Source organism: Myotis myotis, unplaced genomic scaffold (genome assembly GCF_014108235.1).
Source record: "Myotis myotis isolate mMyoMyo1 unplaced genomic scaffold, mMyoMyo1.p scaffold_m19_p_7, whole genome shotgun sequence".
Taxonomy (NCBI): Eukaryota; Metazoa; Chordata; class Mammalia; order Chiroptera; family Vespertilionidae; genus Myotis; species Myotis myotis.
This window is the reverse complement of record NW_023416379.1, coordinates 25,775,545-25,803,105: the sequence shown is the minus strand read 5'-3', so window position 1 is coordinate 25,803,105 and position 27,561 is coordinate 25,775,545. Positions and strand designations below refer to the sequence as shown.

The 27,561-nt window shown below is 43.0% G+C and overlaps 1 protein-coding gene and 1 pseudogene across 4 annotated transcripts in view; both read right to left on the bottom strand.

Annotated features, from left to right (window-relative positions):
• The window catches only part of ARFGEF3 (ARFGEF family member 3), a 131,019-nt gene that overhangs the window by 10,109 nt on the left and 93,349 nt on the right, over positions 1 to 27,561 (bottom strand). For all 4 annotated transcript variants that reach the window (XR_004968743.1, XM_036316579.1, XM_036316578.1 and 1 more), the window contains 14 exons: positions 26,980 to 27,300; positions 24,979 to 25,112; positions 22,590 to 22,735; positions 20,879 to 21,058; positions 18,389 to 18,533; positions 16,770 to 16,892; positions 14,638 to 14,741; positions 12,865 to 13,009; positions 8,346 to 8,474; positions 6,330 to 6,506; positions 4,601 to 4,715; positions 3,806 to 3,908; positions 3,500 to 3,631; positions 2,153 to 2,274 (listed from right to left, as the gene is read on the bottom strand). Coding sequence is in view for 3 of the 4 variants with exons in the window: in XM_036316579.1 (XP_036172472.1) it covers positions 2,153 to 2,274; positions 3,500 to 3,631; positions 3,806 to 3,908; positions 4,601 to 4,715; positions 6,330 to 6,506; positions 8,346 to 8,474; positions 12,865 to 13,009; positions 14,638 to 14,741; positions 16,770 to 16,892; positions 18,389 to 18,533; positions 20,879 to 21,058; positions 22,590 to 22,735; positions 24,979 to 25,112; positions 26,980 to 27,300 (2,076 nt within the window). In the remaining variant the exon portion in view is untranslated. The remainder of the gene's footprint in view (positions 1 to 2,152; positions 2,275 to 3,499; positions 3,632 to 3,805; positions 3,909 to 4,600; positions 4,716 to 6,329; positions 6,507 to 8,345; positions 8,475 to 12,864; positions 13,010 to 14,637; positions 14,742 to 16,769; positions 16,893 to 18,388; positions 18,534 to 20,878; positions 21,059 to 22,589; positions 22,736 to 24,978; positions 25,113 to 26,979; positions 27,301 to 27,561) is intronic.
• Positions 19,297 to 19,396, bottom strand: LOC118660837 (annotated as a pseudogene).

Genomic DNA, 27,561 nt, shown 5'->3' with positions numbered 1-27,561 from the left:
TGACCGGAATCAAACCTGGGACCCTTTAGTCCACAGGCCGACACTCTATCCACTGAGCCAAACCGGTTAGGGCTCCTTCGATTTTTTTACACAGTATCTTGCAGTTTTCAGAATATAGGTCTTTCACCTCCTTTGTTAAGTTTATTCCTAGATATTTTATTCTTTTTGGTATGTTTGTAAATGGGGTTGTTTAATTCATTTCTTTCTGATAGCTTTTTTTTCTGATAGTCTTTAGGGTTTTCTGTATATAAAACCATTTCATTAGCAAATAGTGACAGTTTTATTTCTTCCTTTCTAATTTGGATGCTTTTTATTTATTTTACTTTGGTAGCTGGGGCTAGGGCTTCCACTACTATGTTGAATAGAGTGGCAAGAGTGGGCATCCTTGTCTTATTCCTGATCTAAGAGGAAGAGCTTTAGTTTTGCACCATTGAGGATGACGTTAGCTGTGGGTTTGTAATACATGGACTTGATTATGTTGAGATACTATCCTTCTGAACCCATTTTATCGAAAGTTTTTATAAATGGATCTTGTAAAATGCTTTTTCTAAATCTACTGAACAGATCATGATTTGTATTCTGTTAATGTGGTATGTCACATTGATTTGTGGATATTGAACCATAGTTCATTTCAGAACCATCCTGAAATGAATTTTGCTGGATAGTGGTGTATGATCCTTTTTAACATATTGTTATATTTGATTTACTAGTGGTACACTTGAAAAATGGGTGACTGGCAATAGCGGGAAACTGGGCATAGAATTGGAGAGAAGCATGTGGGATATTGGTAAAGCTCTATTTCTGAAGGTGGGTGACAGGGTCATCGTTATATTTTGTAGGTACCACACACTTAACTGCTGTACTAAGCATCTAACTTTCGGGAAAATCACACACTCTCCCTAAAATAGAACTAGTTTAGATTCTGGCTCCACCACCTGGGAGAAGTGGCTCAGCCTCTCTGAATGTCTCCTCAGAGATGAATGGCAGTGGCAAGATCTAGCCACTGTCCTTCACATATTGTGCTCAAGTATTTATCAGCATCACTTACAGTTTGTTGGAAGTTTAAATGGGAAAACTTTAGTAGTTGCCTTTATCTGCAAGAAGAGTTGTTTTTAAGCAGGATGGTAGTGCAGGCACTCCTCATTTTATTGCACTTCACAGATGTTATGATTTTTAACAAAATGGAGGCAAGATCCTCCACCAGCGAAATAATTATGCCTTGCTGTTTTGTTTTGTTTTTCTTTTGCGCTACTTGCTTTATTGCAGTGGTGTGGAACCAAACCTGTAATATCTCTGAGCAGTGCCTGTATTTAAAAAGATCAAGGTTCTCGTGGCAGGGCCACACGTATTTTTTGTCTCCTGACAGCTGTGTTGCTCGTAAGAACTTTATGTATTTCTCACTGACACAATATGAATCACACCTCAAAATTAGTTATTTTTAAAAAGTTATATGTATGATGCTATAGATACACAGAAATGTGTCCCCAAATTCAAATGTTGAATCCTAACCCGCAGTACCTCAGAATGTGACTATCTTTGGAGAAAGGTCTTTAAATAAATAATTAGGTTAAGACAGTGGTCGGCAAACTCACTAGTCAACAGAGCCAAATATCAACAGTACAACAATTGAAATTTCTTTTGAGAGCCAAATTTTTTAAACTGAAACTATATAGGTAGGTACATTGTTATTAACTTAATTAGGGTACTCCTAAGGCTTAGGAAGAGCCACACTCAAGGGGCCAAAGAGCTGCATGTGGCTTGCGAGCCGCAGTTGGCCGACCATGGGGTTAAGAGATGAAGTCATTAGTGGGGACCCTAATCCACTAGGACTGGCATCCTTATAAGAAAGGGAGATTAGGACACAGGCAGGTACAGAGAGGAAACATCCATCTAGAAACCTAGAAAAAAACCAAGCCTGGGGACACCTCAGTCTCCAACTCCAATTTCTGTTGCTTAAGCTACCCCATTGTGGCTGCCCTAGCAAATCTGAAATGTGGGAAAGTTAAAAGGCTAACAATCTTGTATGAAAGCATTTGTTAAATGACTCTGCAAAAATTTCTGTATTCTTAGAGAAAACTTAGATTATAATTAGGAAAGTTCCTTTAGTCCTTGCTATTTATAAGACTCGAAGTGTTTAAGCTTCGCTGCTTACCTTTTCTTGGTGTGTCCGTTTGGCTTTTCATCAGGAGGCAGTTCAATAATGAGCTGACAGGACTGGGCATGATCGAAGGTGTTTGGAGTCTTTGGTGAGCACTGGGTGTCCAACATAAACACCTGTATGGGTACAGTTCAGAGAGCCACCTGACTCAAGAGATTAGCTGGCAAGTTGCTTTTCTCTCTACTCATTTTCTCACCTAAGAAATGAGGTTGATAATGGTTTCCTACCAGGTATATTTGTCAAGAGAATTAAATAAATTAGTACATGTGTATTACATGGGACAAACATTAGATAAAAATAGCAAATATTCAATAAATGTTAGCTGCTGACACTACTACTTCTAGCATGTGACAATTCAACACTCTCCAAAGAGCTGGCACTGATGTTTAATATTAATTAGAAGTAATAAAGGGGGGTGATGTTTGGAAAAGATCTTCTTTGATTGTGACATCTGTTTGGTACCTTATTCTATCCAATCCAAAAAAAAAAGTTAGGACTTCTCTTGCTGTCTAGTAGAGTAGTATGCCCACATCATTAGTCCTGACAGGAGAAGTGACTAAGAGAAGGGTAACCACATCCTACATTTGACCCACGTGATTTCATTTTACATGACTTAACGTACTTTCCTTTGAAAATATGAGTATTTTAATGAACTTTTTCTTTCCAAATTTTGTAAGCATTATCAGATTAGTGGGTTATGTGAAGAGTGAATATAGGAGGAAGGTTTGGGACTGAAGAAGAAAGAAATATTAAGAAGTAAAAGATTCACTAAATGGTCTTGGCTGTTCTCCATGAAGGATCTATTTCAGAATAGGATTCCATGGACATTTTCACTTCTTACTGTATGCACCTGGGGAAATTCTTTAGCTAGCTAGGTGTAATGGCTTTATATTTAGAGAAGCCACCCCTTTGGCTTCTCTAGTATTATAACTTTTGACATGTGCCCAAAGAAAAAGTACATGGTGAAACCTGCAAGGGTAAGGACAGTTTAACTTTACTGATCAGTTACATTCAACTCTATTAAGTTCTGTCCTCTGTATGGGAGAAGAGAAAAATATCAAATAAGTGTGCCATCCTTAGGTGCTTACAGTCTAGCAGTGACAAAAATATTTCAGCAAATACTTAGAAGCAGTCTGAATACCTATTTGCCCAGGGCTCTAGAGGATGCAACAAACAGATGATGGGGAGGAACATCATGCTATCAATTGGATTCAAGTCATTCCTGGTGAAGAACCGTACTGGCAAGAGGCAAAGGTCCCTAAGGAAGTGAAAGGCAGCTTGGGACTCCCAGCAATGTGTCAAGCTTCTAGCGCCGCTGGGATCAAAAGGCCCAGCCCTTACCTGCTGAGCCATGGCTCGGATGCGCCAGTACTCGGCCTCGGCACTGGGGGAGGAAGAGGGGGCCGCCACCCTCACCTGGCAGCCTTCCCCACTGAAGCCCTCGGTGCTGCTGTGGAAGCAGCCCAGCAGATCCTAGGAGAAACACAGCAGTCATTCACTGGGTGCCTCGGGGTGGATGGCAGTGGGGCCTGACACTGTCACTGGGTCCGAGACTGCCTGCTCTGAGGAAGGCAGAATCCAGGTGGCCAACTCGGCAGGGAACTATGGAGGACTGGACCCTGCCCTGGTTCTCTCCCAGCATCTTACCTTCACGGGCTTGAGTGTGGCAGAGAACGCGTCCTGCAGGGCACAGCAGGCCAGCCTCCACATTTCTTCCGTGAACACGGGGCCTGCTGTCACGAGAACGTACCTGCCAGAAGCAAGCAGACGTCTTAAACCCATACATTTTACTGCTGCAAAGCTTAGACCCTTACAGACACACATTTGTTCCCCAGTGTCCTTACAGGTTTTGCTGTCCCATCACTCTTGCCTTCAGTCCATCTGGTGTTTCATGGTCATACTACTACTTCCCAAACCATTTTAATGTAAAAATATCAATGGATCCCCATTCCAAACAGGCCAATGTTTACACTTAGGCTTGCATGCAAGACTGTATACATTCTGTACTAATTTTTCCATTCTAGCCCTATTGTCCATACTACTCCGTTACCAGTAACAAAACAAAATAAAAACCCCTTTTGTCACTTGTAATTCTTATCTCCATGTATTTGTTCATGCTGTTCTCCTGCCTGCAAAGTCCTGATCTGATCAAGTATCATTCCTAAAAGCCCTGTTGACCACCTGACTGCTGTCCTTTCTCAGCATTTATAGTTACTCCTTACTGTGATGATTCTTCATAGGCCCCCTGCTCCTTGAGGGCAGGGCACTGTGTAATGCCTACACAATAAATATTTGCCAACTGAACACAGAAATATTAGCATAGAGTTATTTTTATAAAAAACAATCTAAAAAGTAGATTGTTACCACAAAGGATAATTTAATTCCCTTGGATTTCATAATAAAAACTCCAGTTTCATAGAGAGTCAGGAACCCTTTTCTCACCTAATACAGGAGCAGCCCACTCTGGAGATGGTTTCCGTGGGCTTGGCCACACAGGCTACCAGTAACTCGAAGAGGTCCTTCAGCATGGTGTTGATCATGCTCTCATACCTGATGTCTGTAGGAAGAGGCACAGCAAGTTTCACTCAACACTATTGCAAAAGAAGGTACTGCATAGGAGGGAAGTCTGAGTGATAAGAAAATATCTGTGATGAAAATATATAATATCCATTTTTGATTTATCAAGATGAAATATGTGGTTCACTTTTATGTGCTCAAGAACATTTTTCATAGTTAAGTATATCATTTATTTACTTAAGTAGAATATAATATATAGCCTGAATACTAGCTAGTAAAACATTTCAATTCTTGAAAAAGGTGGGGGAGGGGGGGAGATGAAACATACTTTCCTTACTGCTGATAGAATTAAATTGGATTAAAAGCTATTGGAAATCAACAGAATCTCTCATCCTACCACTCCCTGAACCCATTGAGTCTGGTCTCCATACTACCCCCAGGCTAAAGAAAATAAGACTTCCAAAAATCACATTCTGTTTGCCCAGTTCAAGGAACACATCAGTATTCTTCTCAAAGTCCTTGTGAGGCCACAGAAGCAGTTTTCAGTAGAATCCTCAAGGGCCCCATACTGAACAAAGCAGCTGGTCAGGAACATCTACCCCTAGGGATCCACTTGTCAGTCTACATGTGCAAACACCCACTTCTTTTCTTCCTCAATTAGGTCCCCCCTTCCCCCAAAAGGGTAAATCTTTCTGCTAAGCTTAGTAGAGAACCTACTTCTTACCTTTGCTTTTTGACTCTCCCTTGGGGTCAAGTTCTCATTAATTTCTCTAACCCCTCCTTAGAAGGGAGCCTCTCACACCTCTTCCTTCATACTTCTGCATGCCTTTCCCTTTTCTTTGCAACCTCTAGAGCTAGCAGCGACATTCCTCCTCTCGAATTTCCAGATCTTCCCATACAAGAGTCATGAGCAAGAATCTGTTTCCCTAATGTTGCCCACTGGTACCAGCGCAGTCAGATCTCCCCTGTGTCTGGCTCCCTCTCTACCTGGACTTCCACATACCCCACACTTTGAAGTCTTTTTTCAAAGTTCCACAGATATTAAGAACCTTATCTTCACCCCTTAACCTGTTAAGCAACTTCTTGCCCATAATTTCAGCCTTTTCTAAAACCCTGCCTCCTTCACTTAGCCACCACAGATGAAGCAGGACAGTAGAATGCAACCCCCAGGCTGCAGGGATATTTCTCCCTTTTAAATATATACTTGAACTTGCCTCCCCTCTCCTAATGCACAGATATCCTAGACCTTATTAGGTATCTTACTTTTGGTTGCACATATATTTTAAGTATTCTGTTAGATCATTTTTAAAATTAATTTATTGTCTAAAGTTTTACATATGTCTCCTTTTTCCCCACTTGACACCCCCACTGCCCCAGTGTCTGTGTCCATTGGTTATGCTAATATGCATGCGTACAAGTCCTTTGGTTGCTCTCTAACACCCCATCCCCTGCCATTTGTCTCTCTGTTAGGTAACAATTTCTTTTTGACCATTAACTATTAGAAGGCTGGTCTTGACCATGTAATTCTATGTTAATAATTCCCAGGACAAAAACCATGCACTGGTATTTGCATTAGGGATTTAGTAAGCTCTTTTAGACAATGTTGCTGCCCGCTAATGAAACATGCCATGCGAACTGCTCGGGCGCCAGATACCTGAGTGTATAAAGCTCTGAATGTGCTCCACCACCAGCTCACAGGACAGACCGATGGCATGCTTGAAGTTAGCCGAGGCCACATCCCAGTAAGAATGGTCTTTATGGCTACGACGGAGCCAAAGGGACATCACAGGAAGGAGAAGATGAACAACTGCATAGATACCAAACCCTGGTCCTGAAAAAGAAGTCAGCATCAGAATCGTGACTCCAGCAACTCTCTTCTAAAAAGGAAAGCTTTTTGCCATCTTGGCATTGATGACCTCTTCTGAGGGAGCGCCCCATTCTCTGAGAAAGTGCAGGGAAAAACAGTTTACCACTGATTAGGGAATACAGATCTCCAATGGCGTTTTTCTTTTTTGTTTCTGCATTATTTTAGTTATGCAAGTAATACATGAATTCAAATAATCACTTGATCAACTACTTAGTCCCCAGATGTAAACATACAGATACATACTAGTACATGCATATAAGAAAATACCTTTAAAATGTAAGTGTGTGTATATATATGAAACAGAGTTGTATTTGTTATTACTTTTATATAAATAGGATAATGTAAACCTTGGTCTACATGTTGAATTTTTGCTCTTAACAATATGTGCTAGAGATCATTCTGTGTCAACAAACTTACGTAATCCTCATTTTTATTGTCACATACTATTTTTCCATTGTATGTTTATGCAACAGTTTACTTATCCATTCCCTTAAAATGGACATTGTAGCATTTCTCTATTTTGCTTTATAGTCAATGCCATAATGAAAATCTTTGTAAGAAAGATGAATTTTAAAAATTCTGCTTACAAAAATGAGGCATCCTTTTTATAATCAACACAGAAAACACATGAGAATACAAAGAAAAAAGTACATTTTGAAAGTGTGTGTGTATATTTATAAATGTATAAAATTTCATAAAGTTGAGATTATACTCCATATTGTATATGTGTATATATTTTAATGTAATGCCTTATAAACAATTATTCATGTCATTAAATATTATTCAGATATTCATTTTCATGTCTATAGAATATTTATATGCTTTTACCATACTTAATTTAACACATTTATATTTTTGTCTTCATTACCGTTAATTTCCTTTGATGACAGATTTCTAGGAGTAGAATTACTGGGTTAAATTCACACACTTAGTAGCACTAAATGTGAAAGCAGAAAATGGTAATGACCAATAAGAGATTTAGAGGCAGTGGCATATAATTCATTCTGTAAAATACCTGTTTATTTTGGCATTTAACACTTTAACATGTGAGAGTAGCTATTATGATTTTCTGGGGAAAAATTCCAATATAAAGTTTGCAATAGATTTTAAAACAGTATCAATTATCAAACCTTCATCTATTTATATTGGATACAAAACCTCTCTTCTTACTATAAACTAGTGGTTTCATTTGTGGTTATGATTCTGTTAGTGAAAACTAAAATCTATAAAAATTTCTTTAATCTTAGGAAAATTTGGATAAGTGTATATATTAACCTTAATTCAGAATAAGCGATACATTTCTAAGGGACATTCTTTTCCTCTACCATCAGGGTACTAGGTGATCACTAAGTGTCATTTTACAAATTTAATTTCCTCTGACCTTTATACAATCAAGATGTTGCTGTCTTAATACCGCATATATGTTTGAACGGTTTGGTTATGTCAGTGGGAGGCACTGTGAACCCTATCGACCGCTCTGGGGCCAATAACATGTGAGATACAAGGCTGGGTTTATGGAACAGAGTAAAGCCAGCTCGCTCACGGAGACATCGATACCACAGCCTGATTACTGTGGGGCTCCAACACATTCAGCTTACTGGCCGCCACACGTTATTTGTAAATGGACTGGTAGGAAGACTTGTAAATAATCACAGGACATATTCTAAACATCATAGCCATTCCATACATATTTATTGAGCACCCATTATGCTGTCCAGGGTTACAGCAGTAAAATAGGTAGGCCCTCTGATAAACATTATATGTATGACACCTGCCCCAAATGACAGACATAGAAATATTTACCAGGTGTTTTGGTGACATCTCTCAACAGCTCGAAGAGCAAATCCAAGGTTGGCGGCTGGTGCTGCCGTGGGCAGTTGGACACAGCTGCTGTTAGCTGCTCCAGCAGGATGATCCAGACTTCTATCAGACCTGGAACGCAAAACCAGACCTCTGTGACATTTGGTTAAACCGGACACAGAATCACTGCAAGGCCAAATAGGTAAAGGAGGTCTCTACTAGTAAACTGCCATGAGATCTGTGGATGGGAGGCATCCCCCAGTAAGGCAGCCCTCAGGGTCTGTATATGGACAGATTATAATTTACATATTCTGACAAAGTCGAAGAAAAAAGAACACTCAAATTTCTTCCTTATTCCCCTTCAGGAAGAAGGTGATGTGGTTTGTAAATTCTATATGAAATGATTGTCATATTTCTTGGGAGTTGTTGATAGCAAAATAATATAATGTCCTTTTAGTTCTATCACCTTAGTCAAAATTAAAATATTATTTTAAGGTATACATAAAAATGCCATTCTAACCATGTTTGTGTGTACAATTCAGTGGTATCAATTAAATGCATAGTGTTGTACAACCATCACTGCTTATCTATTTTCAAAACTTTTCATCACCTCAAACAGAAACTCTCTATAATTATTAAGCAATAACTCTCCATTCTCTCCTCACTCCAACACCTCCGGTAACCTCTGATCTACCTTCTGTCTCTCTTTTGCCTCCCTTGGATATTTTGTGTAAGTGGAATCAGAAAATATTTGCTGTTTTTGTGTCTGGCTTATTTCACTTAGCATAACGCTTTCGAGGCACATCCATGTTGTAGCAGGTATCAGAATTTCGTTACTTTTTATGGATAAATAATATTCCATTGTATGTATACACCACATTTTGTCCATCATGCTGGACACGTGCTGTCTCTACGTTTTGGTTACTGTGAATAAGGCTGCAGTGAACACTGGGGAATATGTGTGAGTCTCTCCTTTCCATTCTTCTAGTACATTCCTAAGAGTGGCGTTCTATGGTAATTTTATTGGTGTTTGGAGAACTACCGAACTGTTTTCCGTAAAAACTGCACCATTTTACATTCCCATGGGGGCTCCAACTTCTCCACATCCTCGCTCACACTTATTTTCTGTTGCTGTTTTTTAACCTACAGCCACCCTGGGAGGTGTAACTAGTATTTCATCATGATTTTGATTTACATTTTTCTAATGACTAGTATTATTGGGCCTCTTTTCATGTACTCACTGATACTCACAGGCCATCTGTATATCTTTTTTTTTTTTTTTTTGAGAAATAGCTATTCATGTTCCTTGCTCATTTTTACAGTAGGTTATCTTTTTGTTGTTGAATTTTAGGAATTATTTCTATCTTCTGGATATTAAAACCATACCAGATATATGAATTACAAATACGTGCTCCCATTCTTTAGGCTGTCTTTTCACTTTCTTGATAACGTCCTTTGATGTACACAAGTTTTCAATTTTGAAGTCTACGTTATCTGTGTTTTTTCTCTTGCTGCTTGTGCTAGTCTATCTTTGCTCTTCTTAGTGCCCCGTTTTCTCCAAAGGTCATTCATCTTTGGTTTCTTTTTTTTGTAGTCTATAAATTATTTTGAATTTACCTGTCCACACGGCAGTTCGCAATTCTGGCGCCCTCTCACCCCTGCGTGCACACACATCACTGTGTGTGTTGCTCAGAGCTGGGAAAGTGGTGCCCCCAGTGTCAGTAGGTTCATCTGCCCTCAGCACACAACTCTCCTCTTTCTTCTCTTCTCAGAGTTTCATTTTTAAGATAACACACTGACTCTTAGTGCTGCTCATTACCAGGTGAGAGAAAAAACATGAAATCCTTTTTACTAGATCCAAATCATTTTAGTTCTGTCATTTATGCAAGCACTGTATGAACCAACATTTCTGCACATCACTGTCTGGAAATATGTGGACCTATAGCTCAGAAAACTGTGCAGAAAAGGACTAGAGTAGAATATAAAAAAACAGCCCACTCTACATTTTAATGTCAATACTTCAAATTTCCCCACAAAATAAAACTGCGTCAGAAGATGGCACTTAAAAATGTTTCTATTGCCCTAGCTGGTTTGGCTCAGTGGATAGAGCATTGGCCTGTGGATGGAAGGGTCCCAGGTTTATTCCAGTGAAGGGCTTGAACCCCAGGTAGGGGGTGTGCAGGAGGCAGCCAGTCAATGGATTCTCTCTCGTCATTGATGTTTCTCTCTCTCTCTCTCCCTTCCTCTCTTTGCAATCAATAAAAACATATTTAAAGAAACGTTTCCATTAAAAAAACCTATTTACCCAGTTTTAAATATCCCTGTTAATAGGAGGCAAAACCAAAATCATGAACAATAAATATAATAAAACTAGGTGATAAGAAATTCTTATGAACTTCAAAATACAGGGTGGGGCAAAAGTAGGTTTACAGTTGTGAGTACGTGAAACATGGAGTTTATTCTTGTATTATTATTTATTTATTACTAGAGGCCCGGTGCCTGGTGATCAGTGTGCGTCATAGCGACCGGACATTCTGCCGTTCCGTCGGTTTGCACATTAGGCTTTTATGATATAGGATTGCATTATTTTCCATAGGAACAACTGTAAACCTACTCTTGCCCCACCCTGTAAGAGCAGGTGTGGATAAGCTAATTTATAGGAAATTCAGAGGACAAAACATGTCACAAAGCACTATGGGGGGTGCAATTAATAAAATCCAAATGAAAAACTCTACAGGACAAAGTACCTCACTTCTTCAGCAAATACATTGAAAAGGGGTTAAAGTTGGAGAAGAAATCTGTAGATTGAAAAGGATTTACGAGACGTGTCGGCTAAACATATAGTATGGATCTTATGTGAATCCTAAAAATTAACTGACATTGGAAAATTTTACACAATAGATATTTGATGTTAGTCAAGAGTGATTGTTAATTTTTAGGTGTGATAATAACTTTATGGTTGTTATCTTTAAAGAACACATACTAATGTCTCAGGTTTGCTTTAAAATAATATAGGAAGGAGGAAGTGGGTAGGGAGTGAGGGACATGGAGAGTGAGCAAGTGTGTGTGTTTGCATTATATGAGGTTGACTATAAGTTTATACTTGAAGCTGGGTGATAGATATATTAAGGTTCACTATACCACTCTGTCTAGTTTTATATGTGTCTGTGAAATGTCCATAGGGGGGAAAATAATCATTTGCCTTTGGAAACTAGAGAAATCTCTCAGAATATATAAATGGTGAGAATTGTTAATACTAACTTAAAGCTTTTACTTTTATTCCTTTCTCTGATTTAGCTGTATTTCCTATATAATTATAACTTTAAAACCCTCAATAAATTTATACTGTAGGAAACTTTATGTGGGTGCTTGGCTAAACTTTATCCACAAGAAAAAAAATGGGTTAATGATTTGCATACATGGAAGGGAATGCCCACTGTTACATAAAGGGTTTCCTCCCTCAAAATGTATAAATACTTTAACGCTGATAGCTCAATTTTGAAAAAGAAATGTATTTTAATAAAAACTGCCTTTATAATTATTCAAAGTGGTTGTATACATTTTTGGGACACCCTGAATACTGTATTAAAAATTACATTATAGATGAGCAGCATTAGCTTTTGCCTACAATTGTCTGAGTTGGAGGTTTACAATGCTAATCTAACCATTAAAATGAAACCTCTATTAAGCAACATGTAGCCAATTTCCAGTATTTTAATTTTTCTCTACATTAGTTATTCCTATAATTCTTTCTCATAAGTAGCCTGAACTAGTGAGGTTTTATAATCTCTAGAAAACTGTAAATCTTCTAGCCACCCCCATAAATGAATTTGTAATAGAAAAATAAAACGAGAAAAATGTAAAACAAACACAAAAGCAAATTTAAGAAGCCTCCCCTAAAAAGTCTTTTGTGTGGGTTGGAAATAACCCATTTGCAGATATCAGACCCCTTTTAGGGATATAATTTCCATTTCTACATCTAGAAATAGGACAGGGTCAGCAAGTTGGAGCATGAAGTAGCCGGTCTGAAAATACGCCAAAGTGGAAATTACATGGGAACTAATTTGGAACACATTCTTTAAAATTATTCTCTTAATGAGTCTTTAGCTTTGCCAGTCACAAATAGATTCTCTCTTCAGTAATGGCTTAATTTCCCCAGTCTCTAACCAAATAGTCCTGCAGGAAGTAATTATATAATGACTGCGTTTCCTAGAAGGAATTAAAGACAATTACCAGCCAATTTAAGTACCAATGCAACCAGATTCCAATGTGCTAAATTCAAGAGAGTCAAAGTTAGAAATTATATTTAGCAGAATCTGCACTGGTTTCAGGTGGAGGCATCAACTGTGAAATGAGTTTGGAGAACCCATAGAAACTTTTAGGTAGACTTGTTAGAATCATAAACAATAACAACCTAAATGGATGATCATTCAAGATCTATAAGCTACTTAATTCATGGCTTAAGCTTCTGAGAATACGGACACAGCCAATAACCTGATTTAATCTAATCGATGAACCTTACCAGTGTCATCATCAAAATCAGACAGGACCGACTCAATGCCATCCTCACTGCTCGCTGACTGCTCCTGAAGTCTTCGAGGCAAGCTAGCAAGTCGCCCACTAAGGAATATTGGCTTCATCGGCATTTTGTAGATTTTGGCCAATAACTAAATAAAAAAAAATACCAAATTTCAGTTACATGTTGGAAAAAGCTACACTCTGGGCTTTAAAGAACAATAAAATAATATACTAGTTATAGAAAGGGGAGAGAGAACCAGAGAAGCTGCCACTGGATGAAAGGTTTAAAGTTGAGTGGTTGTGACTTGGCTTCGTAAGCTAGCTCGCAGGAGGCATTTATCCCAGGAAGCAAATGAAATAGCATTCAATGGCAACAAAAAGGTAGAGGAAAAAAACCACAAGGACTACTTTTCCAGCAGCTCAATTGCCTATGAGTTTTATAGACTTGTATGAACCTACTAAGAGAACCATGTCACATGTCAAGACTGTTTGCCTATGGGAGGAGGTGTTCTATGGGCATCACGGAGAAGAGAGTCTGCAGGCAAATCAGATACCAGACTCCGATTCCCCCTCATGTGACCCCACATCAAGGACACAGGGGGCAATGGGGAAACGAGGAAACTCTGGGCAAGGTCAGTCACGGAAAATACTGCCCTGGGCTCTTTATTCCTCTCTCTCCACTAGAGCCCGGTCCCCTAAGGATCTCTGCTACTGAAACAAACTGCCAAGGATCCTTATATCTTCACAAATTACAATCCTGCCTGCTGTGACCATCGTCTTCTGGAAACCAGGGAAACAGTTGTGAGGAAGATAGACAAAATTCCTTTCCCATGGGTCTTACAGACAAGAATCTTTGCAGACATTCATAAAATGTCTGACGTAAATGTTATAGAGAACATTAGGTGGTACTATAGAGAGTGGCCATGGTGTGTGGGGAACGTTGGCAGGGAGTTGGTAGATACCAAAGGCCTGGTTTCTCTGACAAGCAATGCTTCCAGTGAGATTTGGAAGATAAAGGGTGTCATACAGAGATCTGAGGAGGAAACATTCTGGGCAGAGAGAGCAGCAAAGCCCTGGGTGTAATCAGAGGGGCAGATGTGAGGGGCAGAAGGGGAGAGTGGTTGGAGCACAGTGAGTGAGAGGAGAGGATCTGAGGTGGAAAGAGCTGGAATCATGGCACATGGGGCCTTGGGGACACCAGCTGAGAAGACTGGAGAAAATCTATCTGAGAGGTGTCACCGAAGCCCAGGGGAGGAAGGGCTTCAAGGACAGTGTGTCGTCTTGTTCCACAGGCATTGGACTGAGCATAATTAAGGTCACTGCCCATACTGACAGGTGATGTTTTATTGGACTTGCCTACTAGCCCTTGGCTGAATAGATCCCTCTTACTTTTTCTGTGTCTCTCTTCACTGGCTGCACCCGAACTTTCCCCGTTTTGGTGTATAAGGAAGATCTCCCGGGATCTCATGACTCCACCCTTGACAGCCTGACAAATACAGAGATGATGGTAGTTCATCTGAGAATAAATGAGAAGCGCTAGAGATCTCGGGGTCCAACTGTGTTCTAGTACATGGTTATTACTTTTTCTCTCTCCTTCGTGAAAGGGGGTGGGGGGGAACCAAACATTTATGCTCCAAACCTTAGTCCCAATCACCTCAGAGACAGTAGACAGTGCTTCTCCTGGGCCTCAGCCAAAGGCACCCACAGGTGTCTTTTGACACAAGCATCTCCCGAGGCAGGTTCCAGGGCCCGGGACTTGGCATGAGCAACCCCGTACCTGAGAGCAGCGCCGGAGGTAATCCAGGGCAGGGAGGCACAGGTCGGGGGCGGTGGCCCCTGGTCCCGGGACACAGTCTCCAATCTCCTTACAGTCCACCTCCCCTGGGGGACAGAGACAGAGCTATCCTTGTTTATGCCCTTACAACAGAAGACCTGTTTACTCGCACAGCACTGACTCACCCAATATCTACTAAAACAGACAAAAAAAAATACTTAACGTGTACAACCCTGAGAAAAATCCTTTCACTCATTCTGTCCCCTGCATGTATGTGTACACACTGAACACAGGTGGGAGCATACCGCACACCCTTTGTGGTTGAGATTGTTTTGTTTTGTAACGCCCCTTTTTTACCAAACAATGGGCATTTTCTCTCTGTCCTGCCAGAGTACTGGCCGTGGCCGAACAGTGTTCTCTTGTCCCTGGGCACATGGACTCGCTCCCTGGGGCCCGCTGCTGACAGTGCGACTTCTGAAGCTCTGATGAGGATGATCCGTGTGCTGGGCTGCATGCAGCACCAGGCCTCTCTCCACTGGAAAAGGACCCCATGTTGCTGCCAGTGCTCAGCACTAAATGGCGATGATAAATGAAGCTCAGGGAAGATTTTGAACATCTGGGGTTTGGGGATAGAGGCTACGTAACTGAGTTGAAATAAAATTCTTCTTCTTTTTTTTTTTACAGATCTGTAGAGGGTTTCTAGATTTTTCTATAGGCAAACAGTAGTTGAGAATGATTTTTCTTCTCATGTAATGAACCTATTTCTCGACTTTTAATAAAAAGTACTGTAATTGTTTCTAATTGTCTATAATTGTAGCAACTAGCACCCTCCCCTGTGAGTAAACAGACATAATTACTAGGCATTAGTTAACATTCAGATGCAGACAAAGAGGCATGTTCTCCTTAGAAAAGACAAACATTTCTTATGTTTCAGACATTGGCAAATGTTTTTGTACGGGGCCAGACAGGAAATACTCCAGGCTTTGCAGGTCAGACTGTCTTGGCTGCAGCTTCTCAACCCTGCCCCTGCTGCATAAAAACAGCCACAGACGAATGACCGTGGCTGTGCTCCAATAAAACTGTATTTATAAAACTATTGGTGATTGGATTTGGCCTGTGGGCCAGACTTTGCAAACTCCTGGTTTAGATGAACACACATTACAGTATAAAAACACAGACTAGGTCAAATTCATGTTGAAATAACCAAGTGGGAATTAAAAATAAATTCATTTCCTTGTTTGCGGATCACAGTATTTCAAAGTCGAAGGCTATACAGATGGTACCCCCTGGAGCCGGGGGCAGTATCCAGCCAGCATGCTGGGGGCTCAGACCGTCCCAGTACCCCCAGCTCAATACTAGTAATTCCACCTTGTAATTCACAGAAAGAACTAGGACCCACCTGTTTTTAAATATTCTCCATGTGCACACTGCTAATCCTGCATCTCTATGTTCAGGTCTCAACTCCCTAAGATAAAATCCCAAATTTCTAACATGTAGAGAAGCATCTGCACTCGAATATTTCACTGAAAGTCAACATGTCCAGATGTGCAGAGATAGAATTCATTACTTCGTCCTGTCCTCCACATCTGACTTCCTCTCCTGGATATCCAGTTCTGGGGTAACATCAGTCCTTGTAAGAAACCTACAGCATGACCAGTTCCTCCTCCCAGCTGCCTGTTCATTTCAGCTTAAGTGGCTTTTTTTTCTTCACGAGCTTCTATGAAAGTCCTCATCTTACTGAACTGTAATTATTGATTTATGTGTCTGTTTCCCAGAGCGTCTCCTAGGCAGGAAGCATGTTTTATTCATCTTTCTATCCCACAGTACAAACAAGCTGCCCTGCCCAGGGAGCAGGCGCTCCACTCTTTACTGAACAATGGAATACCAAAGCTAGAGCTTCTTAAATAAAACAGTGGTCTGTGAAGTAACAGGAAACATACTTCATGACAAGATTATTCCGTGAACACAATGAAAAATGCCAGCCGTGGACGAAGTCACACACACCATCTGCTCCTGTCCCAGGCTGCTGGCTTGCTCCAGGCAGTCAGAGGGCCTGTCTCTGGGGATTTCCCTACAAAGCCATGCAGGAAAGGGTCCCCAGCTGTCACAAGGCATGAAAGGAGGACTCCACTTACCCAGTCCTTTGACAAACTTCATAAGGCACATGATGTAACTGGTGGCTGCATTAGCGAAGACCTGGATGTTGTCGGTATTGAGAAAAGCTTCAAATACATCAAACACTGGAGCTTGGCCTTTTCCTGAGGGAGGAAGATTATAGAATTTTAAGGAAGTGAAGGCTCTACCCTTCAGGTAGCCCATACTTCCTGCACCTTTCCCGGGGCCTTAGAAAAATTTGAAGAAAAGCCAGTGCCTTTTGAATGGACAACTGTGCTGTGCTTCTTAGCTTTGCCTGCAGGGGGAGCTGCAGGAAAGCTACAAAGAGAGCTGAGGGGAGAGATGGGGCAAAGCTGGCTTTATGCGGGGCTGAGGCAAGTGCAGGTCTATAGGGCAGTGAAACGTGGGCCTCTGCACAATTATAGAGAAGGGAAGGTTTAGCTAAATCCCTGATGGAGTATACTACTTTATTCATACCTGTGCAGAAAAGAATTAACATAGGAGGCCCGAGACTGCTGTCCTTTAAGGCCTGCTTGCAAGCTTGGCCCTTGGCTGGAGTCTGGGAGCTTGACTCTCAGAATAATCCCGGGCAACACTTAATGAACAAAGGCAGTTCACGGTGCCAGACGTGCAAACAATGTGGTTTATTCTGAACACCTGCTACCCTTTGGGGAGTCAGGAATTTTGGTGTATGCTACACGGAAGGTACCTCCGGGACCTCCCTCAGCTGGGTTTCTAATGCACTTTCCTGGGCTGATGCGTTATATCATATGGCTGCATTTTTCACTGTTGGGGTAAAAGTGTGCTCCGTGGGACACATCATGGGAGGGTGAGAGCCTGACAGGGGTTTCCCCAGATCTGGTCTGTCTTTCTACCTTATAATCTGGCTTATCCTTCCTATGCTGCCACCCTGCTTCTTAGCTGTGAACAATGGAATAAATCTGGGCCATGTCATAAACCTTAGCATGATTATCTGCTGAGTCCTTCTGGTGGTCTCTGAAAGTGGAGGTGGTCTTGGGGACCCTGACACAATACCCCTGGTTGCTGGGCATGCCCTCGGGGTGCCCATCCATTTCCATCCAGACCCCGCCTCCTGGATTTGGATTTGCTTGTGTTATGATCGTTTTCTGCTTCTTTCTAGCAAGTGGATCCCATTTTCCATTTTGGCTTTAGGCATTAGCTCAATACAGATCTGCTTAAGTGAAAACAATAGGAGTCTCTTAGTCTTTCATCCAATCTGTAAGAGCAGGGCCTGACAGTGCTCGGGGCTCTCACCTGCTGGCCGAACTCAGAACTCCTGTCCCTGCAACAGCAGCTTATTTCCTGCTGACAAAGCCCGGCTGAATGCCGGGCTTCCCTATTGTTCACTTTGCTTTGATAGCATGAAACTGGGCTGAGAGAACTAATGCTCTACAGCAAAAGTCAGCCCCACATCCTTCCCACCATCACCACTCCTACTCAAGTCCTCTCCAGAGCACTTAGGCAAGGAAAAGAAATAAAGGGCACCCAATTTGGAAAGGAAGAGGTACAATTCATGGCCTTATACACAGAAAGTCTTAAAAGACTCGCACAAACGTTGTTAGAACTAATAGAGGAATTCAGTGAAGTTTCAGGATATCATACCCACACACTATCTTACCCATGGAGTAATCGCCAACTAGGTACTCCTTCACCTCGGACTTGTTCCCGCTGTGCACCGTCTCCAGGGCACTGAACAAGGGCCTCCAGCCCGACTGGATCTGGGTGGAGCACACTTCAACCAGCTCACCAATAGACGTGACGACCTGGCAGAGGCAAAGGGGTGGCATGTAAAATCCTTCTCTTAAAAGAAGCAGGAGAATTTCTGGGAAGGGTGATGTATTTCTGCTCCCTATTTCTGGGCTAATTTTAGTGAAAGAGAATTAACAGAACCCAGGCAAACTCATGCAAAAATCACCTAAGTAAGCGGTCATGTTGCATTAATGGGCGTTTTACTAATGATTCATGTTGCTGAGCAACTTTTCATGAGCTTATTATTAGCCATTTATAAATATTTTACTGTTTTGTTTTGTTTTAGATTGGGTCTTTGTCTTTTCATCCTTGTCTTTTTAAAAATTATTTTTAGAATTCTTTTTTAAAAAATATATTTTTATTGATTTCAGAGAGGAAGGAAGATGGAGAGAGGGAGAGAGAAATATCAATGATGAGAGAGAATCATTGATTGGCTGCCTCCTGCACGCCCCCCTACTGGGGATCGAGCCCACAACCCAGGCATGCGCCTTTGACCAGAATCGAACCTGGACCCTTCAGTCCGCAGGCCGATGCTCTATCCACTGAGCCAAACCAGCTAGGGCTATTTTTAGAATTCTTTATGTATTCTAGATTCAGATCCTTCCTGAGATCTATAATTTGCAAATACTTTTTCATAGCCTCGGGCTTGTCTTTATTTTTCAATGTTGTTAGAAGAGCAAAAGTTTTAAGTTTTAATGAAGCCCAATTCATCAAAATTTTTTTGGATGTGTATTTGTGTTAATCAGCAAAGGGCGGTCAGGATGCTTGGGAACTGCACAAAACATGGACAGTTCCATGAATTTGCATGTCATCCTTGCGCAGGGGCTGTGCTAATCTCTGTATTGTTGTAGTTTTCACATGTGCTCCTGGAGTGAGCATCATCACATTTTCTTTTTATGGACAACGCTGGTACCATTGCTAAGAAATCTTCGCCTAATCCAAGGTCTCAAAGGTCAGCTCCTATACTTTCTCCTAGAAATATTTATAGTTTTTGCTCTTACAGTTAAGCCTATGATCCATATTGAGATATTTTTTTGTATATGTTGAGGTAAAAGTGTAGGTTATTTTTATTGCATATGTTCAAACACTATTTGTTGAAAATAACATCCTCTCTATCGAACTCCAGTGGCATCTTTGTAAAACATTAATTGAACATACGTGTGAGAATTTATCTCTATACTCCCTATTAAGCTCCATCGTACTATAAGTCTATCCTTATACCAATACCACACTGTGCTGACTACTGAAGTTTCGAAACTGGGTAGTGTAAATTCTTCAAATTTGTTCTTCTTTTTCAAATCTGTTTTCCTCTAGTCCCGATCCCTTGAATATGCATATAAATTTGAGAATTATCTTGCCAATATCTTTAAAAAGTCGGCTTGGATTTTTATGGGAATTGCTCTGTACAATGCCTGTGCAAAGCTTCTCTGACCACCAGGTGGTGCAATTTCATGCACTGACCCCCACAGAGTGGCCAGTTTGTGATTTTAATACTGGAGTTATTTTTTTATCTTTACTAAGAGCCAGTGTTAGAAACAGGCTGATCATATCTTCAGGGAGGTTGCTACTTGGGTTCATTTGTAATGCAACCTTGGTCTGAATGAACACCAGTTTTAAAGATTTGCATTAAACATTTATTTTCTGTTCTTCTGTCCTCAAAAATGTGATAGCAGAACTTAGTTTCACCTCGTGACAAATCCTGTCGAGGCAAACCCCGTCTTAAAGCTCTGCTTACTTCTGTGGCTTCCAATTGTTACATTTTTGTATTCTTTACTTTCTTGCCAGAGTGTCAATGTATTTAAAAACAATTTTAAGTCTTCCATGTTTTTTTTCGTTTTTTTTTAAATCCTCAACTGAGGATATTTTCCATTGATTTTAAGAGAGAGTGAAAGAGAGAGGGAAAGACAGAAAGAAATATTGCCGTGAGAGAGACACATTGATTGGTAGCCTCCTGCAACCAGGACCCCGGCCGGGGAGGAGCCTGCAACCCAGGTACATGCCCTTGACCAGAATCGAACCTGGACCCTTCAGTCTGCAGGCCGACACTCTATCCACTGAGCCAAACAGGCTACGGCTTAAGTCTTTATTTAACATATTTAGATTTCAGAGAGACGATTCATGTAGACTAGGTACAAGAGCATAGACCAGAATAGCGCAACTACGTAGGTTCGAGTCCCAGTTCCTCCAAGCACTGACCATGTATCCTCAGCTAAATGGATTCACCTTTCTTTGTCACAGATTCCACATAGGATTAGTGGGAAGGTGAACACGCAAACTTCATAGAACAATGCCTGCCAGTGCACTCAGGAAGAGCTAGCCGCAACGATGACGGCGATGCTGATTACCGGGACCCACTGACCTGGTCTTGGACATCCTCGTCACACAGCTCCAGCTGCATAATCCGCTCAAAGGGTCGGAAGAGGGCTTCATTGAAGTGAAAATGAGGTGGCTCGTTCCAGTCTGTGAGAACCTCTGTCAGTATGTCATGGATGAAGGAGACAGCCTTCTGAGACACATGTCTTTCCTTGTGGCAGGCAGCCTGCAGGTTCACGAGAGAAGAGAACACCATCAGAACTCCAGGCAAGGAAGAATCTGGTTTCCAAAGGTTTCCTAACTCACCTCATTGCAGGGAGGTGGAGGCAGCAATTCTGTCGCAGTAAAAAACATTTCAAGGGGCACGGGTAGATGAACAGCACACTAAATTGTCTTTTTAATAATCTAACAAACTGCTTAGTCACAACTCCAATGTCACTTAAATGTTTCTAGGAAACTGAGAGTATCTAGTAATTTCTTTTTTTTAGGTAATAGGACAGTTTGCTCGGTGATGTAGAACATGCTGACTTTAAAGGCACCAGAGCTGCCTATGGGCTCACTGTGAACTGTGTCCCAAACACATAAAGACCCGAGGAATCATCTGTCCCTCAGTGAGGGAGGCCAACTGCACCGATAATGCTCTCATTGGTCCAGAGCTCCTTGTTTCCAGGCTCTGTAGTAGTCTCCTCGCCTCCCCCTGGGCTTGGATGCGCGGCCTGCTTTGAACAACATCAAATCTTTTACAAATGGAGAGCTGAAGAGTCATTGTGATTTGTGATTTGCTCTCTTGCTTTCCTTTGGAATTCTAAAAATGCCATGAGAATGATCTGGGGCTAGTCCGCTGGAGGAGGAGAGCGCCCATTCTCCAGCCGTCCCAATCAAGGCCATCACGGATAAGCTGGCCACAGGTGACGTGAGGCCAGCTGAGATCTGCCAAGCCTGGCTGAGACTGGAGAAGTGCCATCTGAGCCCAGCTCACACACCTGGCCCAGGGAATCCTGAGTTAACTAAATGGCTGTTGTTTTAAATCACTTGGTTTGGGAGAAGCTTTATTAAAGTGTAGTAGATAACTGATATACTGCTTCTCCATAAGCTATTATTTTCCACTCCCGTTCCTTACCAGAAGGCTCTCAGTTTAGTGAATTAAGTTCCCAAAATATCTCTACCAGGTAAGACATCTCTACCCGATAGGCACTAACGAGCTACTAAGAATAGTTACTGTAAAACAGGGCAACAATTTTCCCACCAACTTAGCAGTAGCCAGTCATCATGCACTGAGATGGTGAGTTGCCATAAAATGTGTCAAGTGAACTGCTTTCCTTTGGAGAGTGAAGGGAGTCCCAGTACTAATTTTGTTGGAAAACTCGGTATGGTTCTCCTACCAAGAGGTCACTGCCCAGAATATAGTTAGCTAGTAGGAGAGAGAGACAACAAAACAAAAGGCATTGCTATAGTCATGTATAAAAATAAAGCGTCAGACTCAGGTCGACACCAGGTCATAACGAATGAAAACTGGCCGTGGAAGGCACCTCGCCGAACTGTAAAGAGGGTCAGGATGAGACCAGGGTAGCACTGCCCTTTGGGGTGATGCTTCAGATGCCACAAGGTATAATCACAGAACTATGATGCTGGGACCAGATGATGGGAACCTTCTCATTGCACTGTGGCCACAGCACTCTGTGCCACACACTGACTGGCGACCCCGGTGCTGGCTCTGCTGAAGGAGTCCCCGAGCTGCCCACTTCCCAGGGACTCACCTCCACCAGGTGCGGGGCCACCAGGCTCCAGCAGCGCATCACGTGGAGCAGCGGCCTGGACTTGCTGCGCACGATCCTCAGCATGGCGTCCCCGAGGCGGAACAGGTGGAGGGCACTTTTCCGGTCTTGGGTGGATTTCACTTCTCCTACAAGAAGAGAAGACCACAGAAGCCATAAAGCCCAAACTCAGGAAGGGTTTGACTGTTCAAGCACAGAGAGAGGACGAAAAGGAAGAACTGTGCTCAGGCCAGCAGGATGATTCGGTGAGTGCTATCCAAGAGAGGAGAGGAGCCTGGATTCAAGAGAGACGGAGGTGGTTCGCTTCACAAGGCCGGGCGCACCTCTCCTGTTCGCCACTACCTTCCCAGTGGCTGCCGTGACAGTGTGAACAGTGCTTGTCGATTAGGGAGAGTGACGACGTAGTGGTTAAGTAGGAGGCCTGTGGAGTCAGGCTGCCTGGGCTCAACTCTTCTCTTCACCATTTAGTAGTTGGGTTACATTGGACCAGAGATTTATGTCTCTGATCCACGGTTTCTCACTGTAAAAGTGGGGATAATAGAACCTGTTTCTTGAAGTTATTTTAAGGACTGAAAGTAACAATATTCATAAAGTGCTTAATGCAGACACATACTACCTGACCCACACTCTTGCTACTATCATGACTGTTGTGATCGTCATTCTTCATGGTCATCGTTCACTTGGCCAGCCCTTAGTGGCCACACCAAAGCCCTTGCCAAGCAAGTCAGGCCCATTTGCTACCCAACAACATGCTGTGTAGCCTGTTTCACTTCCATACCGTCCTTGCCCATTCTGATCGCTTGCTGCTTCTTTGCCACTGTTACCTTAGTCTTCCCCACTCCCTTCTTGCTCATGTCCTGTTGCTTCGCCTTTACGGCCTACAAAAAGCTCACTAGCAGGCTCTCCCAACCAAAATGCTTCTAATTAGTCTTGCCATATCAAATACACTTCAAAATGACAGTAATAACAATCACTGACATTTATGGAATGCTTACTCTGCCTCAGACTTTGTGTTGGTTCGTTGCATCTTTAACCATTTTAATTTTGAAAGCAAACCTTAAGAAGTAAATGTAATTACTGCCATTTTACAGGTTAGTAAACAGGTTAGTAAACTTAGAAAGATGAGCTGACTTTTCTAAGATGCTGCATCTGGTAAATAATGAAGGCAGCATCTGGACTCACATCTGACTGACTGAAAGGCCAGTGCTCCCTCTGCCTGGGTCTGCAGCCTCTTCCTGACCCTGCTCATTGCTTTTTATAGGCTCAGAGTCTGCTGGTTTCTCCAATGTCAAAGACTCAGAAGGTTTCCCTGGGCTCAGAGATGCTCTGGGGGGCTGAGGTTCTGGAAGGCTGGCTTTATACAGCTAAGGTTTTAAAGCCTATTAAAAACTAGTGGGGAAGGTAGGGGAGGGTGGGGGTAAGGGGGAGAGATCAACCAAAGGACTTGTATGCATGCATATAGGCCTAACCAATGGACGCAGACACCAGGGGGGTGAGGGCATGAATGGGAATGGGGTGGATAAGGTCACATATGTAATACCTTAATCAATAAAGGAAAAAAAAACTAGTGGGGAAAGGATGGTGGTTCTCAAATTAGAATCTGCATAGGATCAAGAGGCCAAATATATTACATTTTGAAATTCAGATTCCTAAAGATGGAAGGGGCCTGAGGTTGTGCAGTCCAAACCACCACAGGACTCTGTGCCTCTGCCTGGACTCAGCGGGACAAGGTGCTCCCTGTTTCAGCACAACCACCCGGCAGCTCATGGACAGCTGCACGTAGGGGCAGCCTGCCACCCATCTGAGACCAGGGGACGATTCAGTACCATTCTGTTCCCTCTTCCACAGGCTGGCCTTCATCTGCTCTCTCCTGCGCGAAAACAGTGACAGCGACCCATCATTAAAGGGTGTGCCCTGCGAGCAGTTTTCCTAGGGGTGGCATGAGGCTTCTGTTGATTCTTCCAGTTTTCTCCCCCACCGTCCAGTTTGGAATCAGTAGTGGTGTCTGCAAGTTGCCTGGATTGAGGTGAGTGGTGTGGTTTGTGATATGCAGAAGGGTTCCCACCCTCATGAGAGCTCTCTGCACTCTGAGTAGCCATATAATTCCTCTATCATCACAAGCCCAAAACTTAGCAGGACAACCTAGCCCAGGTCCAGCGGCAATGCCTGTCACAGTGGCAGCAGCGACATTTGCATTCACATAGAATGATCCCACCCCTCACCTACACACACATCATGCCCCAATACTAGAAGACAAATGAGCCTGTGCTAAGGGAGTGTGGAATCAAGTCTGCAGGCAGGGTGCTGGTATCAGAGGTCTGGGCTGTTTCCTGCTTATCTCACAGCACAGTTTCTTCGGGGAAAGAATTACCTGGCATTGCCAGTGAGTAATCAACTGTGTCCGTAACAGAATGGAAAAGCTGGGACTGCGATGCTTTCTTCAGCTGGTACAGAAAACCTCCCAAAGCCATGAGGTTCAACTTATCTATAGCATCTTCAAAGAGCCTGGATGAAACAAAGAGATTTGTTACTTGGAAACAATCCAGCAAAGCCTTTATGGCAGAATGATTATGGTAATTTTGTTAGATGTGATTAATACAATGTATGCTATTTTATTAATGACTGTGTACGAGTACGCTCTAATGCTGAGAGTTTAATTTGAAGGGCACAGAACACATTTAAAAAAAGAATCTTGGTGCCCCAAGGCATAGTTCAGACATTGGCAAGAAGTTGAAAGATGGCAAAGTATCGCTCCTAGAAAATGAACAACTGGGGATGGAATCCTCAGAATTAGCTTCAAGCTCATAAGCTACATTAAAGCAAATTAATTAAGGCTTTTGATGGACTACATTGATGAGTATAACAGTGGGCATGGCTCCGGGGATACAAGAGGAGGAAATGCCTTCCTGTAAGCTCCCTGAGCGCGGGGACTGTCCTCATCCCCCCCAACTCAGGCACCGGGGCCCAGGACACGGTGGGAGCTCCAGGACCTACTGGGATGATGAATATTCCCTCACATAACGGACCTTGGAGGTTCTCTTGTTTTCCACTCAGCCGGGCACAGACATTCCAGCAGGAGTTAGGGAGGAGGGGTGAGCGCAGGCAGCAGGGCTGAGGGGGATCACAGGCTCACTGGTAAGCGGAATGTTAGGACCAAATTTGGTCTGTGTGGCCACATGAGGAATGAGGCGAGCCAACCTTCCCCTGCACTGGGTCCCCCAATGCCTACCCTCCAATCCTGCGGTGACACCCGAGGGCAAGCAGCCCCGTGGGGTGCCACGTGCTGGGTAAGGGAGTGTCTCTAAGAGAAACCAAATAACAAGCCCCCGTTGAAGGGGTAACATGAGACACAGATCAGTGAACTCATTCACAAATCATTGTAGCAAACACTTTTCTTGCTGTTTTGTGATTCCAGTTTTAATACCACTTGGGCTTTGTAGCTCATGAACCACTCCTTTCCTTGTAAGAAACAACAGCAGTGAACGTTATATCCCACCTGACACCTGCATCCAGGCCCCAAAATACTTGCACAGCCACCTTGTCGGGTAAACAGGAAAAAGGGGGACTATTGTACTGAGTTAGTACATGTCCTGGGTTAGTAGATGAAGTGGGAAACTGAGTCTCAGGGCAACTATTTAGACAGGCATGACCTTGCAGTTGGTTGTTGTCAGAGCAAGGAAAGACTGGGTGTTCAGAGCCCCAGCCAGTGGGTGCGCTTCCTCCCCTGCACCCCCTTGCTGTCCGTTCTCACCTGATAAACCCCACTGCACCTGTGCTGGGTGGTCAGGGCACAACCACCAAGTCTGGAGAGTGAAGTGAGGCGGTAGAACACGGGACTGGTGACCAAAAGCACTGTCAACATCCAAGTGTCAACACACAGCTGGACTTATTGCTGATTTTTCTCTCTCAAACTTAACGTGGTTTTGGGCATCACTTCATAATATATCACACTCTGGGTGTGGGGTGTTAAAATATTAATTATCATAAAAAGAGTGGATTTTTACTATTTCCCAAGCTCTGTCCTCAGTGCTTCAAGTGTCCTGATTAACTGAACCTCGCGGCTATCCTGTGAGAGAGCTACTTCATGACCCGATTCCAAGATGCAGAGCTGAAGTTGCCTGGAGTCCGGGCAGCCTGCCTCCAGAGCCTCCAATTAGTCATTAGACAACAGGTCATTCTAAGTGTGGGGCGTGGCAGGAGACAGAGCTATGTTTGAAAAAAATTAAGAAGCTTAAATGACTGGTGAACAAATCAGGCTGTCCCGGGAGTGACTCTGAGACCAGAAGAGATGGATGTGGTGTTGCCAATAGGCGACGGGTGCTCTGTGGCGAGCGGCCTTTCTGGGGGGTGGTGAGGAGGGGTGCGCACACACCTGTCGGCCTGCGTGGACAGCGTGAGCACAGCCTTGGCGGCGCTGCTGCCGGTCATGAGGCTGCCCCCGCGGAAGTCGGAGGCCCGGCCGCGGCTGCCTTCCCTGATGAGTTCTTGGATGGAGAGGGGCTGGATGACCGGGGCGGTATGCAGGGAGCTCTCCTGCTCCGGGCTCTGCTCCGGGGGTGAGCCTTCACACTCCAGGTCCCCGAGGAGTCCAGAGCCTCCGGGGGCCTTCTGGGGCTGGCTGATGGTCAGGGGGGGCTGAGAGGTGCCATCACGGAAGTGGGTGTGCTCCAGCGTGCCCACATACTCACACACCCTAGAGAGTGACACACAAGCAGCTGGTAAAGTCGCAGCTCAATCGGACCAGCTCTGCAAATCCCACACTGAGACACAAAGGAAATTCAGCTAGTGTTATAGTGCTCCCCAATTTCCTCCTTCCTCTGGGGACAGCCATCTCCCTGCCTCTCTCCCTCTTGTATTTTGTGTCTCCCTGTAAGCTATCCAACATCCTTCTTTAAATGAGAAGACATTAACAAACGTGAGGCAATATTATATTGCTGACACATGGCCAGCTTCT